The sequence below is a fragment of the Etheostoma cragini genome, chromosome 8 (assembly GCF_013103735.1).
Source record: "Etheostoma cragini isolate CJK2018 chromosome 8, CSU_Ecrag_1.0, whole genome shotgun sequence".
Lineage (NCBI taxonomy): Eukaryota > Metazoa > Chordata > Actinopteri > Perciformes > Percidae > Etheostoma > Etheostoma cragini.
In genome coordinates, this window is record NC_048414.1 from 29,220,250 (window position 1) to 29,236,375 (window position 16,126).

At 41.8% G+C, this 16,126-nt stretch overlaps 1 protein-coding gene and 1 long non-coding RNA gene across 2 annotated transcripts in view; one reads left to right on the forward strand and one right to left on the reverse strand.

Moving 5' to 3' along the window:
* Positions 1–2,991: 2,991 nt before the first annotated feature.
* Positions 2,992–16,126, forward strand: part of sntb2 (syntrophin, beta 2) — a 23,819-nt gene continuing 10,684 nt past the window's right edge. The window contains exon 1 of the mRNA XM_034878671.1: positions 2,992–3,989. Coding sequence (XP_034734562.1) covers positions 3,260–3,989 — 730 coding nt within the window. The 5' untranslated portion in view covers positions 2,992–3,259. The remainder of the gene's footprint in view (positions 3,990–16,126) is intronic.
* LOC117948828 overlaps positions 7,773–16,126 on the reverse strand; it is a 10,661-nt gene continuing 2,307 nt past the window's right edge. Inside the window, exons 2-3 of the long non-coding RNA XR_004657568.1 lie at positions 14,719–14,722; positions 7,773–7,782 (exon numbers count right to left, since the gene is read on the reverse strand). This is a non-coding gene — a long non-coding RNA (uncharacterized LOC117948828). The remainder of the gene's footprint in view (positions 7,783–14,718; positions 14,723–16,126) is intronic.

The following is a 16,126-nucleotide window of genomic DNA, read 5'->3' on the forward strand; positions in this document are numbered from 1 at the left end:
GGAAAAAGGCTGCAATGAAACAAAGAGTGAAAAATTTAAAGGGGTCTGAATACTTTCCGTACCCACTGTATATACAAAACCATTTTTAATTAAAGACCTGAACAAAACTTTTAAATTACCCATATATCTCATCTGAGGATACCTTATTATTTTTCCAGGATTTTATGTTGAAAGGCTGCTTACCCTCACTGCAGATAATATGACGACTATTATGATGTGTTGTAGAACGGGCAGGGTGTAATTTTGTTGGCCAGTGGCAGTCTCTCCATGCAAGAAGAAAAGTCTTAAAAGAACAGATGGTGTTTGAGCAAGAAAAATCTTAACAACTACAATAGATAGAACTAAGCAGGGAAGTTGCTTTGATTAGTTAGTTATTTGAACTAGATATTTACACAATACATAGAGGTCCTAATGTGAAGCCACATCTTTATTATATATCCATTTCCTTCTGTTCTTTCGTGTAGAACTTGGAAGTAAAAGTCTAATTTCCAACATCTATATGATGCACTTCCTGCCTCACACATCAGGATCGCCTCTAAAACACATTTTCTCGTTGCCTTTCTCCTTCCATTGTTCCCTCATGACTTAAGTTTCATCCCTGACTCCTCCACTCCCTTGCTCAGGTCTTAGTCCCTCCCACCCAGGAGGCACAAAGAAGGGAGGCAAGTACACAAGTCAGGGATGCTACACTAAACTCAAGCATGAGACAGACACGTGGATGGAACAAGGAAAACTAGAGAACACAGAAAGAACATGGGTAACACACAGCCATGAACAGGGAAACACTAACATTAACACACAGGGGAGGAATAGACAACATAAAACAGGAAACTGGAGACAAGACAGTGGGGACAATACTACAAGGACCGATGACACAAAGACAGGGTGAGACAAGCAGATAAGGACTACAGAGACACACGCGGCAGTTAACCAGGAAACAGAATGAATTTCTAAAATAAACGGGACAAATCCCATCAGAAAAGCACAAGGAGAGGAACGGTCAGCACTGGGTGCATCGCCTGACCTCCAGTATTTGATGTTGTCGGCAGGTTCAGAGGTCTGTAACCAGGCTAATGGGATTAACATTTATAAATCCTATTTTATTTCATTTAATTAGCCCGTCCAGTGAACACACATTAGGTTTTCCATTACTCAACTCATCACATTGTTTGAACAAGACAAGGAAACTGGTACTGTCCTGCTAAACAAACTGTTTTCTCTTATTAGGGACAGCTAGCTCAAAATAATGCAATGCAATATAACCACAGTAGATCCTTCCACGTGTTCAGTTTTAGACTAACCGCCATAGAGAGTTGTTACTGCTACAGTATGTGCTCATTTTGGGGTGCTGTTGAGTTGTGTAGATTTAAAGTGACCAGTGTAACGCAGCATCTCTTCATAGATAGACTGACCTTTTCCAACGTGGCGGTTGCAGCAGCTGAGTTCTTTTCTTTGAATATAAATTGTCCTTGAGTCCAATTTGACCCGTTTTAAGACAATTCTTCAGAAAACAGTTTTGACTTGGGGATATCCTGGCTAATATTTGAAACATACTTTACAAGTCTATTATAATTCAAAACATTTAACATTTTCTCCTAATTTTACTCAGAAATAACGTATAATTTTCATGTTATTTTTTTACCTTGAATGCAAAAAGTAAGTGTAAAACTAGTTTAAAAGAGCTGGAATGAACGTGGCTAAGAAGATGTAAGTCAGAATTTGGTGGGACTTTTTTATGCTTTATGAACGGACAAACCAGACCGGGTCAGTTCTGCCGAGGAAGGACCACACGAGGTCAGGAGGTTAAATAGACTTGGCTTGGTCAAACGCCCAATGTCATGTTTGGAATGCTTCTACTTAGAAGCAAAGCAAGCCGGGAAATCGTCCCAAATTCCCGTTGACTCAGGACCCTTTAATCTGGCTTTGAATTGAGCTTTATTTATTTATGCATGTATCTGTCTTATGTAGGTGTATGTTGGTACGTACCACGTGTGTATCGATTATGACATTCATGGCAGTGCTTCCTCCGCTCCTCTTTGTTATTTTTAGTGAATGCTGGGTTTATTGAGTGTTTCCTTAATTACAAAGCGGCTTGTTACTTTGGTTTCTGTGAAGAACTTTGTGTTGCATTTTATATGTATGAAAGCTGCTCACAGCTTCTTTACTGTCTAGAATCCAAGCTAAGTGACACCTGTGGCCATGTGATTAGGCAGAAAATCTGGATGGAGACGTTGTATTAAACGCAATAACTTTCCAAATTAATGTATAATCCTTATGAAACATGTCTTAGTGTCTGTCTGAGTTTCAAGTCAGAACTCTGAGAAAAAAGTCAGAAGTCTGACTTTTTTCTCCAAAGTTTTGACATGACTCTCAGAATTATGAGTTAAAACTCAGAAGTCACCTGTGGCCCTAACCCTCCTCCACACACCTTTATAAAGACTTAGTCGATAAAACAAACCGAGCCAAAGCATCGTGATTGTTTAGATAGAGATGTTATTAGCTTCAAGGTCACAGTGAAGTGCCAACAGTTGGATCTTGACAGTCTGCAGTTCTATCGACTTTCTACTTTGGGGAATCAATGCCATTAAAACCTCCCAGCATGTGGAATCAAAGGGGTAGGCTATAGTAGTCAGCAGTATCCATTAATAGAGCCAACACAGTGAGCTTTGGCCCACTTAGTGGCTCTATAACGCCCCGCCCCTAACATCATGAATACATGATCCACGGTCCCACATGTCTATTGGCTGTCTCTGTCTCTCTGTCTCTCTGTCTCTCATCGGCTCTCAGTTCACTCTTCACATTGACAAGCTGTGTGAAAATATAATGAAACCGCAAGTTAGGTGATTATAATTTCGAAATAAAAGCAGATTTCTTTTTGGTCGTTTTATCACTCCAAAATCTGACCCAAAAGAAATGCCCCGTGTATGTCTTTTATTTTGAAAGATCTGAACGGATATTGTGTTGTGTTTGTTCTTGCTAACTTCCCGGTGGAAGTGGGACAGCTTTAGAGCTTGAACTCAACAACAAGCCCTCCGGCTGGCCCGTCACAGCCAGTTGTTCTTTTCTTTTCCTCTCCCTCTTTTTTTGGGAGTCCTGTTCTGTTTTTTCTCGCCCTGTGCCTGCAGTCCCAGTGTGGGTGGGTGTGTCGACGCGGGCCACTGTAGCCCAGTCGCTGCTTGTGCGCACTCTGAAAAAGAGGAAAAAGTTGGTGATGAGTTTAGTGTGAAGCGGCCGCCTCGGAGCAGGCAACCGACTCGGAATGGCAGTCTGGACCCGAGCGGACAAAAACGGTCAACTGGACCTTCTGCTCCGCGACCGCTGGATCCGAGTGACCGCCGAACTCACCCGAGAAACGTTGACTTTAACGGCCGAAGCGGAGCTACCCGGGCAGGGGGGCAATCACTGGGACTACAGCAACTCTTCGGCGGGCCTGCGAAATGGCATGTCGAACGGAAACGACCCGGGAACGAGTCCGGGGAACCTTGGACGTGGTCACACCCCGGGTCAGGACCAACTCCAGAACCAGAACCATGGGGGTAAGGGGCGCAGCGGCAGCCCGGGGCGCGGGGTTGTTAGTCGGGGTCAACACGACGGCAACTACGGTCTTAACAGCCCCGGGAAGTACCCGAATAACGGCACAAACTCTGACTTCGGAAGCCCCGGATCTAGCTACGGCAGTCCCGGGTCCAGCTTCGGGTCGAGACAAGGCGACATTCCCGTCAGTTTGGACGGGCCCTCGGAAGCTGTGCGTAAAGTTCGAGTTGTCAAACAGGAGTCTGGCGGGCTGGGGATCAGTATCAAGGGGGGGCGCGAAAACCGGATGCCCATCCTCATTTCCAAGATCTTCCCGGGGCTCGCCGCCGACCAGAGCCGGGCTCTCCGGGTAGGCGACGCGATCATGTCGGTGAATGGGAACGACCTCCGGGAGGCAACGCACGACCTGGCGGTCCAGGCGCTGAAGAAGGCGGGGAAAGAAGTCACGCTGGAGGGTAAGTTGGCCAACGCGAGAGCGAGGACTTGCTAAGGCCAAGATTAGACTCCTTCGGTCTGGCGACACACCTCTGTGCGTTTTCTCCTTTTTTAAATTTCCAGTTATTGGCATATGTGTGGATTTGATACTTTTTTTTGTATTTAGGCCTACACAAGCACATATCCGTGTGAGTCCAACCTGAACATGCAATACATGATCAGCCAGACTCTAAAACATAAAATATTTTAAAGAAACAGCATGGGGCTCTAGTTGCTTTGTCACTAGTACATCAAATACAGAGTAGCTGTATTCAAAGTGAAGGATGCTCCCTTTTTATAAGTAGGAGTAGAAGAGTAGGAGGATGCCCACTGGCATCACTCAAGCTGGGTGAACTTTCTAGACTCCACACATGTACCACACAAATACCCATTCCTTTTGGTATAATAATAATAATATGATATAACAACAGACATGCTGCCATAAATCAACAGGCAGTTACAGTCCATCTTTGACAGAATAATCTCATGTGACTGAAAGCTTTTGATTTGGGGCAAACAGGAAAGAAACCCAGTTGTGGTCACAGTTCGAGTTAGAGACACTGTACTGTGTACTGCGTATATTTGAATGGCTGTGGGCTGCTGAAGACAACAGGGCCCAGTGGACGGCAGCAGGTCCTCTGTCCTCTGACCACTCTGAGACAGTTTATCAGCATGTCCATTTTGGCCAGTGTCAGATTTAAGAAGTAATATCTGTAAGTACTCCAGTCCAGTAAACGTGTTACTGCTGATAGGGGCAGGCTAGATTTACCACTTTTTGTGGTCTTTGTAGTTTTTTTGTTTGTTGTCCAATACGACTGATAAAAAAACTGAATGAAATGAAACCACTTTGGCCTTAGATTGATCTTGTTTAAAAACAGCATTAATCAATCAATTTTATTATTAATATTACTACAGCATTAAGTCATATGAGTGGATAATGTGAAAGTGAAAGCAACTAGCGGGTAAAGAAAGTCAAAGGTCTAGCAGCTAAAGGGCCAGATGATTTTCCAAGGAGTTGGTGGAGACCAAAACAGAGCAAAAGGAGCGGGAATATTGGACTTAACATTTTTCATGTAAACAGAAACACAACTCCAAATGAAGTTTGCTCTGTGTGCAGCATGTTAAAGGACATCTTTTAACTTCATAAGCTGGAAACCATATGGTGGCGGTGTATCATGTAGCTCATTGTTTAAAACATTTTTCTGCCCAGTAGTGCCTATCATTATTTTCTTTCATTTTATTTTTAACCTTTTATTTAACCAGGTAAGCCGATCGAGCACAAATTCTCACCTGGCTAAGACGTCGTAGAGTTACATATTAAATACGTAAAATATAAACTTACAAAATAGGAAAGAGTCCCCCAAACATCAGATCAAACATAGAGTCAATAAACATAGTAGTATGGCAGTAATGCAATACAATACAGTACAATAGGACCCAGAAGTAAAAATACTGAGTGTAGAACAGTCTATAAACACTTTGTGCAAATGGAATAGTGCAAAAAGAGCATTAAACAAATATTAAACACGTGACAGCAGTGCAGGTGAGAATATGCCATTATGCAATGGAGCATAACAAATAAAAGAGCGAGTGTGCAACATTTCATTAATGAATGCAGCTCAATAAATGACATATTACACTCTTTTACAACACTAACTTGATATGGACGACTGTTGAGGGTTTTGTCTCCAAGAACGTATCACGTTCATATTATTATTATTATTATTATTATTAGCAGCATCATTAGCAGCTCCCCACAACGGTCAGCTGAAGCTTCCACACATATATCCACATATCAAAAAGCTTACAGTTGGCTAAACTTCAGATGGAAGAACTGTTATAGTGACAAATGTGTACTTTAGATCACGTATCAAACTCAAAGCCAGCAGGCTGAACCTGGCCCCCGGCCCGAATATCTGCATTATATTATATTATATTATATTATGCACCAAACCAACAAAAGGGAAACTGTTTTTCTTGAAATGATAAATTCTTTGAATGTGAAAAAAAACATCAAAAGTGTAAAAGAAAAAAAGAAAGCTATTAAAATGTCAGAGAAAAGCGACACCTTAAAATAGCAACAAAAAGATGGAAATAAGCTACAAAAGTGCAACAAATTTGACATGCAACAAGTCAAAGCTATTTTACTGTTTTCAAAATACAAGCATGTCAATACATTTTTCTTTTTTTTACAATCACATCTTTTCATTTAACAAACCGATAAGGAACAGTGCAAACCATTGGTCTAGATAATATAGAGAAAAGTACACTACACACACCGAAGAAGGCTCAGTACACGTGTCAGTAAACTTGACGGGATTCTTCTGTTCGGTGTGGCTCTGAGTGAAAGGGAGATTGACCCCCGGCTTTAGATTAAGTAGCTTCTGGTTTCCCAAACTTGTTCACGTCAAGGACCACGGACCCCCGTTCGATAAGATTTTGTCCCAAAGCTCCCTATCGGTTAGGATTTTTTTCTTTTTTATGTATTATTACACAAATTGTGTGAAACCCATGGCCATGATAGTCACAGAGTCTATCATTGTTTTTTTCAAGATGGAATTAAAGTGAGACTAAATAATTCCCATTTTTGCTGGGAACCCCCTGGAACCCGCTCAAGGACCCCTGGGGGTCCCTGGTCCCTTTTTTGAGTTAGGAGATACGAACTGGCTTGAGTTCCGATCCTAAACTGCGCTGATTTGTAGAACAGTTCAACCTTTCGAAAAGTGGAGAAAGAGCGAGTTGGAGGGAAGGAGGCCACGGAGGCCCGGGTTGGGAAACTTCAGGGGTTAATGGTTCGGAATGAACGCAGGGTGAATACTGAGGAGCAGGACGAGGAACTGATTAACGTGTGACACATTTCCAAGTCAGAAACGAGGTCTGTTTGGTGCCTCCCAAAATAAACTGAGGTAAAATGTCCTGAGTATTTAGGCCAGCCACTGTGCTGATTAAATAGAAGCCACCATCCAACATTTTAGACATGGAAATGGTAATAATTATGGTCCAACATTATGTAAATTTGCTTTTTTTGGATTAATGAATAGAAGATACTTTATTCATCAAGGTGTGGTAATTTGTTAATGAAACTTGACTGATACTCCAATTGATATGATTCATGGTACTGGAGGGAATGATAGTTTTTTGGATCATTCAAATTTTCATTGAAAAACTTTAAGATTATAAAAACCGTTGTGTGTCTCGTGGAATAAAACCCATTTTCGGTCTGTGTGGCAGGAGGGGGGGCAGCCCCGGTCCAGGCGGGGGCCTCTCTTTGGAGAATGTGTCAGTTGCCTGTCACTGTTTGTCAGTTGGACATGAGGTGGCCGTGTTGTTTGTGGAGCGTCCTCCGGCTCTTACGGCTCCCACAGCTCCGGGAAAAGAAACGGCCGTCAGACAGAACGAGGCTGGAGTTACTGAGCGCCGTGCCGTGTACACAATACATAAACCCCCAGATATTCTCACAATTAGCTTAGGTGCCCGACATTCCTGACCTCCGCTTGCATGTGCGTAATTAGGGCAAAGGTCAACACTGGCGGCTTCGGCTTGGATGATTCGTGCTGCTGCGCACTTGCAACACACTTTCAGGGATTTTCATTGAGAAACATTTGAGGAGGATGCAATAGGGTTGACTATTTTTTTACTTCTCACCAAATCATTTAATTAATAAGCATGTTGGCTGAATAGTTTGTCAATCTATTTCTGGACCTAAAAATATATACACACAGCTATAAATATTCAGTATAAGCTATTAAATATGCCAGTTGCATGAGATAATTTCTTTTTTATACTGCAGATCAATCATGTCTTGATTTCTCAGTTTCTAATGAAGCTACATGGAACAAAGGTATCTGCTTTAGGGTGATTCAATCAGAGTTGTTTTTATTTTTTTTAAGATAGATAATCTTGTCAAGCACCATTTGCACTTAATTATTAAACTTGTTTTAAGATTTCCAGTAACACTAACCAGTGTCACATGCCTGTCATTGCTCATAGTGATGAAGCCACCCAGAACCCAGAATGCAGAGCTTTCAGTGCATTCCACCTCATTAGTTTCGGTTTTCTGGCCCACGAACTCAAATCGGACTTCTTTCCAGTAGCAGGCAGCGGTTTTTACTGAAAAAACAATTCTATTTTTGAATGTAAGTTGAATTGACAGTTCTTTCACGAACCTAGTTGTTGATTTGATCTTTTATCTTGATTTGTTTATCTTGAAGCTTCTTTACATTGAACTGCTTTTAAGGATTGCTACTTGGTCGCGTTGCCAGACCTTCCTCCACAGCGCTGCAGAGGAAGGTCTTGTTTAAACGTTTCTAGAATCAAGTCCAGTGATCTGCCTCCTTCTGTTTTTAGGGTACTGATACTGACTAATGCTAGAAAGCTGGCCAGTTGGCCACACTGGCAACCAATAGTCTCATTTTGACTAATTCTTCATCAGAAAACCTTGTGTTATTAATCTGTGGGCGCGTATAGCTGTAGGCATCTTAATGCCACTGTAAGATTTAAGCTTTGTTGCTGTGTGACGGTAGCTTCACACTCAGACTGTTTTCATCATTGATTAATTGGTTGAAATCCGTTGTAAAGAAACAAAAAAGCTCCCAGCTTCTTAAATGTCATTATTTTCTAGTTTTTTGACTTTTCTATGACTTTAAACTAAATTTTGTTGACTTGTGGACAAAAGACTAATACAGGTGTTTTAAATCAGGCAAATAAAACACTGAAACAGACAATCTGCTAACTGCCAAAAAAATTGGCCCCATAATCGGTGTACTCCTACAAAAGAAGACGTTTGAGGCCAAATTTATGGATTAATTGAGAAAATAAAGGACTGATTAAACAACAATGAAAATAATCTCTAGTTAGTTGCTACTTCCATGCCATGCCATGCCATGCCATGCCAATGAATGAATGAATGAATGAGGTCTTCTTAAACAGACGTTTTTCCCCATTAACACTTGACATACACACTGTACATCCCAGACATGACATGCCGCTGGTTATACCTACATACCCCCCCCCCCCCCCCCCCCCCCCCCCCCCCCCCCCCCCCCCCCCCCCCCCCCCCGGCCAGCTGACTGACAGACACAACATCCCATATGTCTAAATGATTGGTTGCAGCTGGCTACAGCTGCCCCTTGCGTCTCGAGCCCTTTGTTGGAGTAATTGGAGGAAGAAAAACGGCACGTAGCAGACACAGAGGCCATTGATGAAACGGGGACGGCCCTGACGAGGAGCTGTTCTTTTCTTTTGTTCCGAGGCCAAAGCTAGCCGACCGTCCGTTCACTGTGTCGCCCGGTGTCCTCGGGGGGGGGAGATGTGCCACGGAGCATGAGTCTGCACATCCTGAAATAGGGCACGTCAGTGTGTCAGCTCTGTCTCCGCCTTTGATTTCCATCTGCAGATATGTCTCTGGTATCCAGCTGTCAAGAGAATCTGCAATGTGACAGAAAGGGACATTTGCATTACATGCACTTGCTTTAGTTTGACTATTAGCTTTTAAAATATTAATACAAAATACATTCATATTATAAAGAGATGCAGTTGTAAAACAAGTTGTGATTGCTAGGAAGTCAGCTAACGGTGGCCATTTAAAAGCTTTAGATGATTGTATGGTACTCCCCTACCACTGAAGGTCTCTCTTGTAGATAGGTATGTCTAATTAAGAAACAAGACGAGACACCTTTCACTCCCTCACTGAGAGAGACAGTGTGAGTCATTAAAATAGTAGGAGGGATATTAGTGACAACACCCTCTTGTGATATGAAAATATATAATTGACTGTGTTTTTGTAAGAATATAACTATAATGTTGCAAACTTATTTGCAGTAATGATATAATGAAATTGCAGACATAATTTATACCCATAAATTCTAAAACAAAAGAGAAGAAATAGTCTAAATGATTCAACCGGCGCGGGCCTCTTTGAGGAGCTGCAGCTCTCAACATGACCTGATTAATAATGATTTTACCGCTTTTGATACTCCTGCCAGGTTGGAAGATGAGTCTTTTTATTTGTGTAATTGACTCCCATGACTTTCCTGGCTTGTAAAACTCCACCACAGCAAAATAAAAATTAAAAAAACAAAATCTGTGTCCTCACAGCCAACACAATGGCTAGACATTTGTAATCTTTAACAGTCACTGCAGTGGACAATGATGAATGGGATTATTTTTGTCCATAATCTGCTTTATCCTTTGTAGAAAGTTGGCACACATATTCAAATACACGTACACCGCATGCATTCTCCTTAGAAAACTGACTTATGTAATTCCATAAATGTTATAGTGTGGTGTTGCAGATAAACATTGTTCATGTGTTCACACTTCAACAGTATGATTTCCCAAAGGCTTCACACACACACATGCACACACGCATGCACACACACAGACCTACACACTGTGATCCAGTTTAAAGGACAACAAAGAGGGGGGGTCAGGTGTGACTGGGTTCGGGGGTGAAGGGAATACTGACCCCTGTTATGATCTGTGTGAGAGATAGTTGTGCATGATAGTGTGTGTTTGTCTATTATGGTAAGTGATTATACTGCTATGCAGCAGGGTGAAGAAAAAAATCGATTTACATATGTATGATTTTTAACATTGATTCTTTTCCCTGGAATTTATTTTTTATTTTTTAAGAATTCAATTTACAGTTGGAGCCTGTCTGGCTGGATTAAGTTTCCTTACAGCACTATATCTGGTTATAATAATCTACATGTCTATTAGATTTAGATTAGATTCAATAGACAATTTTCTAGATTAGAAGTTTTTATTATCTTTGCACTTCTGTGAAATATATATCATTTGTAACTTGTTTATTTTCTTCATAAGCAAGAGCAGCTAGGCTAAATGTAGCCGTTAACATAAATACACTGTTGATGTACTTCTTTAAAAATGAAATGTCAGACCGACTGACTGACATTATTCTTAGAACACAATCAGTTTTTTCCTCATGATATATTGTCTCTAGAATTATTATATTGTATATACAACTTTTGTTTTTGTTAAAGAAGGAAAAGTCAATCTCAATACTATCGAATCGCAACACTTCTAGAGTCACAAGATATGAAAATTGCTAAATAAAAATAAAGTCAAATCATATGTATATCATGCTGTCTTGTGTATAATATATATTTATATTGGCAAAGGGAATGGTAGTCAGGAAGTGACTCGTTCTGACAGATCAAGGGCTGCTTCCCTGGTTCTTATCGACTAAATCATCACACAGCTTTATATAATTTTGCATTAAAAATGAAAAATGAATTTAATGGTGTCCTTGTGGGCAATTTTAGATAACATTTTCAGTATGTGTTGTTTTATTTTGTGATAGCAATATGCAGTGTATTGTAATGTAGTTGTAGTTGTCTTTGCTAGGCTAACCAGTATGTATTACAACACACGTTAAATTTCAACTAGTCTGGTTAGTCCACACTGCATTCTGGGATGGGAGAAACATGTGTTCTGGTTTATGGCGCTGGACAGAGCCACGGTGCCGCTGCTGAAAAGTCTCAGGAAGGAAGTTGTTCTTGTAGAACATGTGTACGTTCAGAAGTAGTTTTAGTCGTCAACAGAAAACTCAGATTGGACAGATAGTCTAGCTAGCTGTCTGGATTTACCCTGCAGAGATCTGAGGACCAGGTAACCATAGTCCTCAGATTGGACAGATAGTCTAGCTAGCTGTCTGGATTTACCCTGCAGAGATCGGAGGACCAGGTAACCATAGTCCTCAGAGATCAGACATCCGGTAGAATTTCCGGCAGCAACGGAGCACCTTGGAAGTGCAACGTCGTCGTTATAGACTAAAGATCAACTAGTAAATAATGTACGTAGTGTGAATGTATCTGCGCATGTGGATACCAGAGGAGGGACCCCATGAGGATCTCAATCACACACACACACACACACACACACACACACACACACACACACACACACACACACACACACACACACACACACACACACACACTGTTCTCATTAGGTTTCTGGCACAAACAGACTTTAAGGGAGGGGGGAGGAAGAGAAGGAGAAAGAAAGAGGGAGCTGATAAGATTAAGGGATGAAGAACAGGAGAAAGAGGGGGACAGCAAGAGGGAGGTGAGAGACAGAGGACTGTAGATAGAAAAGGAGGAGGGACGAGAAGGAAGGAGGGAGGAGAGTAAGAGAGGAATGAGAGAGAAGCGAGTGAGTAAAGAGTAGCAGGCCAAACCACAGGGGAATGTCTGGGCAGTTTTGGGGGAAAAATACAGAGGCTGGGGTCCGACTGCCTCCATTACTGCTCTGTAAGCTATTATTTTGGCCATACCATAAGATGATTACTGTGTGTATGTGTGTGTGTGTGTGTGTGTGTGTGTTTGTGGAGAAAGACTGGAAGGCGGTTTGAAGGCGGCCAGTTTTACGGGTAGCTTTTCGCCACAACTAACTTCACCACCACCAAATATGTGTCGACTCAGACTCCTCTGCCTTTGCTCTCCTCCTCTTCTACATGTTATCCTTTTTTTCTTCTGTCCAGCCTCCTCCCTGTTTTCTTCTTTCTTTCCCTCTGTTGCTAGAGGCAGAGAGGTACAAAGGGAGGCAGATGAGCTGACCTCATGGGATGTTGGTTGTCATCTCTGGGGATGCTCCCTTACACACATTAATGCAGATGCATACACAGATGCAACACACATACACACACATATACACACACACACACACACACACGAGCTGGTAGTCCTCTGTGTAGTCCTCTGTGTGCAGGCCTAATTCGAAGCAGAAGTGGAACTGAGTGAAAGGCCTGACCGAACTAATGAGTTCATTTAACAGCACCAAATGAGAGCGACAGAGACAAATCGACATGTGATGCAAGCATAGACTGTACAAATGCAAGAACAAAGCACTAAATCTGTCTATAATGATGGAAAGGGGAAAAAGCATTGTATCTGAGACGGACTATGAAGAAGAAGAGGAGTTATTATTTCTGGCAAGACAAATTAGGGAAATATGTAATGTGGAAAAGCCCCAAACTGCTGGTAGTATTCCCATAATTGTTTTCTAGGGCAGGACAGTATGAAAAGTTAAATCTCGAGGTCACAATGTGGCAGGTAGAAACAGCACGATGGATACGCCTGTAGTGCTGGTAGCACCTCAGCTGTTAAAAGAGGCTAACTCCCATGGCCATGGGTTTAAATTCTGTGGCTGCATCAAAGAATGCAGCCGCTCACAGCCCGTTCCTTTAGACCAACAGGAGCAGATGTACACTGGTCCACTCTGCCAACAAATTACACAACAGAGCATTCATAAGCCTCACAGCAAAGTTTTCTGAACCAAGATTAAAGAATGGTTGGTTGTGAAGCTATCTGACAACAAAATAGGAAGGATTTCAGGTTAATACGCCATTGTCTTCCATTCTTGAGACTTACCTTTTGAGATGCCTTTTTGGTATAAGAGGGCATAGGGGTTTAAACTTGGAGTTGTCCACATATTGGCCATTTGGTTATGTCTTACAGAATACAAAAGATCTTCTTCTTAAATGTAGTGCTACCAGTATAACTGAGTTTTATTGTTTCTAAAAAAATATTTCCTCTGGCTACAATACATCAGGTTGATGTCAACCTCTATCATGGAGCAGGCTTGACTGCTTGTAATCAACCAATCAGACACAAGAAAAGCCGTCGGGTGACCTGTCCCCAGCCCGAAATAGCTCCAAAGCAGACAATACAATGATGCAATGCACAATCCTCACTAGGTGTAGTTTTTGCTTCCCCTTTATTTATCAGGGGGAAGTGCACTGAGAGAGCAATGGTCTCTTTTTCAGGACCGCCCTGACCATATTGACACAGTTACACATTTACACCTGAAAGCTGGTCTGGTCAGAAGGCTACATCTACACTAGGACATTTTGCTTTAAAAACGATCTTTGCTATCTTTAAGCCTCAAGTCCACACTACTCTGGTGTTTCCCAAACCCCCTTAAACTGAGACATTTGGTGAAGGGGATAGAGTACGGATGTGTTTTTGTCTGTGTCTCAGTCAAAACTGAGTACCGATCTGATATCATTGCCAGACCTTCCTCCACAGCACCGCGGATCAGGGTCTGGCTAGTCCACATAGCATTCTGGGATGTGAGAAAAACTTGCTCTGGTTTATTGGCAGTTCTTTAAAACAATCACAATCGTTCTGCGTAGCGCAAAGTGCCGGACAGAGCCACGGTGCCGCAACGTGTGTACTTTCAGATGTAGTTTTAGTTATCAACAGAAAACTTTGATTGGACAGATAGTCTAGCTAGCTGTCTGGATTTACCCTACAGAGATCTGAGGACCAGGTAACCATAGTCCTCAGAAATCAGCCGCAGGTTAGAGCGCCAACACAGAGACAGAAGACGGGGACGGACATCCGGCAGAATTACCACTGGCACCAGAGCTATCCCGGGAGTGGAACGTCGTGGATTAAACCCTTACTAAAACATGAACATATACAACAGAGAATAAAGGCTCAGGGCTTAATTACATGCTATTAGATCGCTGCAAAGACTTGCATAATTGCTGATTCTGATACCATCATTTTAAGCAGTATTGGAGGTATTTCTGATACTGGTAAACAATTCTAGTTGTTTCCATGAAGGATTTCACCCTAACATATTCAAAGAGCCACACTGGCCTGCCAACATGCAACTAAAGCCAAAGATTCCCTCAGACCTTCATCTAAAATCCAAAACCTTCTTTTAAAACTAAGCTACAAAACTACATGAATACAATATAAGAGTATATGTAACTCTGTAGTGTCAACATGTTGCTCTGTGATGCAGAGACTTGTCTGTCTCCCTTTAATTTATGTGCCAACTTTTTAGTTTTGGGCCATAGTATTCATGTTCAACTTTGACATTTGCTTTGATTGCTTATTTCTTCATTTAATATAGTGTGTTCTTAGTATTATTAATAGAAGGATTCTAACTACCATTGCTAATACCTGTAGAACTGTAAGGAGATGACTGGAACACTGATAACCGTACAGTGATGCTCAGTGAGCTCTTGGTTTAGTATTTGAAGATATAACCATATACAACCACAGAGCTCCGGGTCTGCTCTGCAGACGGAAAATATCTCAGCTGAACATCTCTGCAGCAAATCTCATTATTAGGCTGAAAGTAAGGCCTTGCAGCAGAGACATCCACTCCCATATGACCCTCAGACATAAACATGGGCATTCAGGAATGCTCTCACACTCACTTACTCCAAACCACTTACATTTGCAGAAGTGATCCCAGACCTTGTTGGCATGGGTGCTGTGGTTATGAGGGCCGGTCAAATAAGGCTTCAATTTCCTGGCATGATGCCTTAGCATTACTACCAGCTTACGTCCTTCAATCTGAGTCATACATAGTGCGTAATGGACACTCAAGCTGCAGGGACTCATGCATTGTGCAGCTCTCCCTGCATCTCTGGCTCAGTGTCTCTTCTATGTATCTCTTGCTGAGTTACACACATACACACATACTCACGCACACCTTCACAAGCCTAATATCTCAATCTACATTCAAGAATGACCTCACCTCCTGAGAGTCTGGTCTCAGGTTTCATACAGAGCTGAAGGACCCAATGGTCCAACACACAGCCATACCCAGGTCCCAGACACTGCGTTTTTGTCTCTTCCAAATATAATTTAGCTGTGTAACAAATGAAATCAACATGCAATGTAGTCGTTCTGCTTTCATTGTATTAGCCACAGATTATATTCTTCAGCTATGGGGAAGGGAAAGTTTAGCGATACTTGGCTTGAATAACTTAGTTCAGTATCGGCAAAGTTCCACTTTCAAATAGTCTTGAATTTGAGTTAACCTGCAGAGACCCTGTAAACCACATCTCTTTGGATTTTGGATGATAAAACAAGACATTTTAGGACATTACCTTCCGCTTTAACAAACTGGGATGGACATTGGACAACACATGGACAACACTTTCTGACATTTAATGGACCAAATGATCCTGATGATGTAATAGAGAATGTAAATAATTGTTACTTGCAGCCCTAATTTAAACTCACACATATTGTGCATGTAAACACACACATATATATACACTCACCGGCCACTTTATTAGGTACCCCATGCTAGTAACGGGTTGGACCCCCTTTTCCCTTCAGAACTG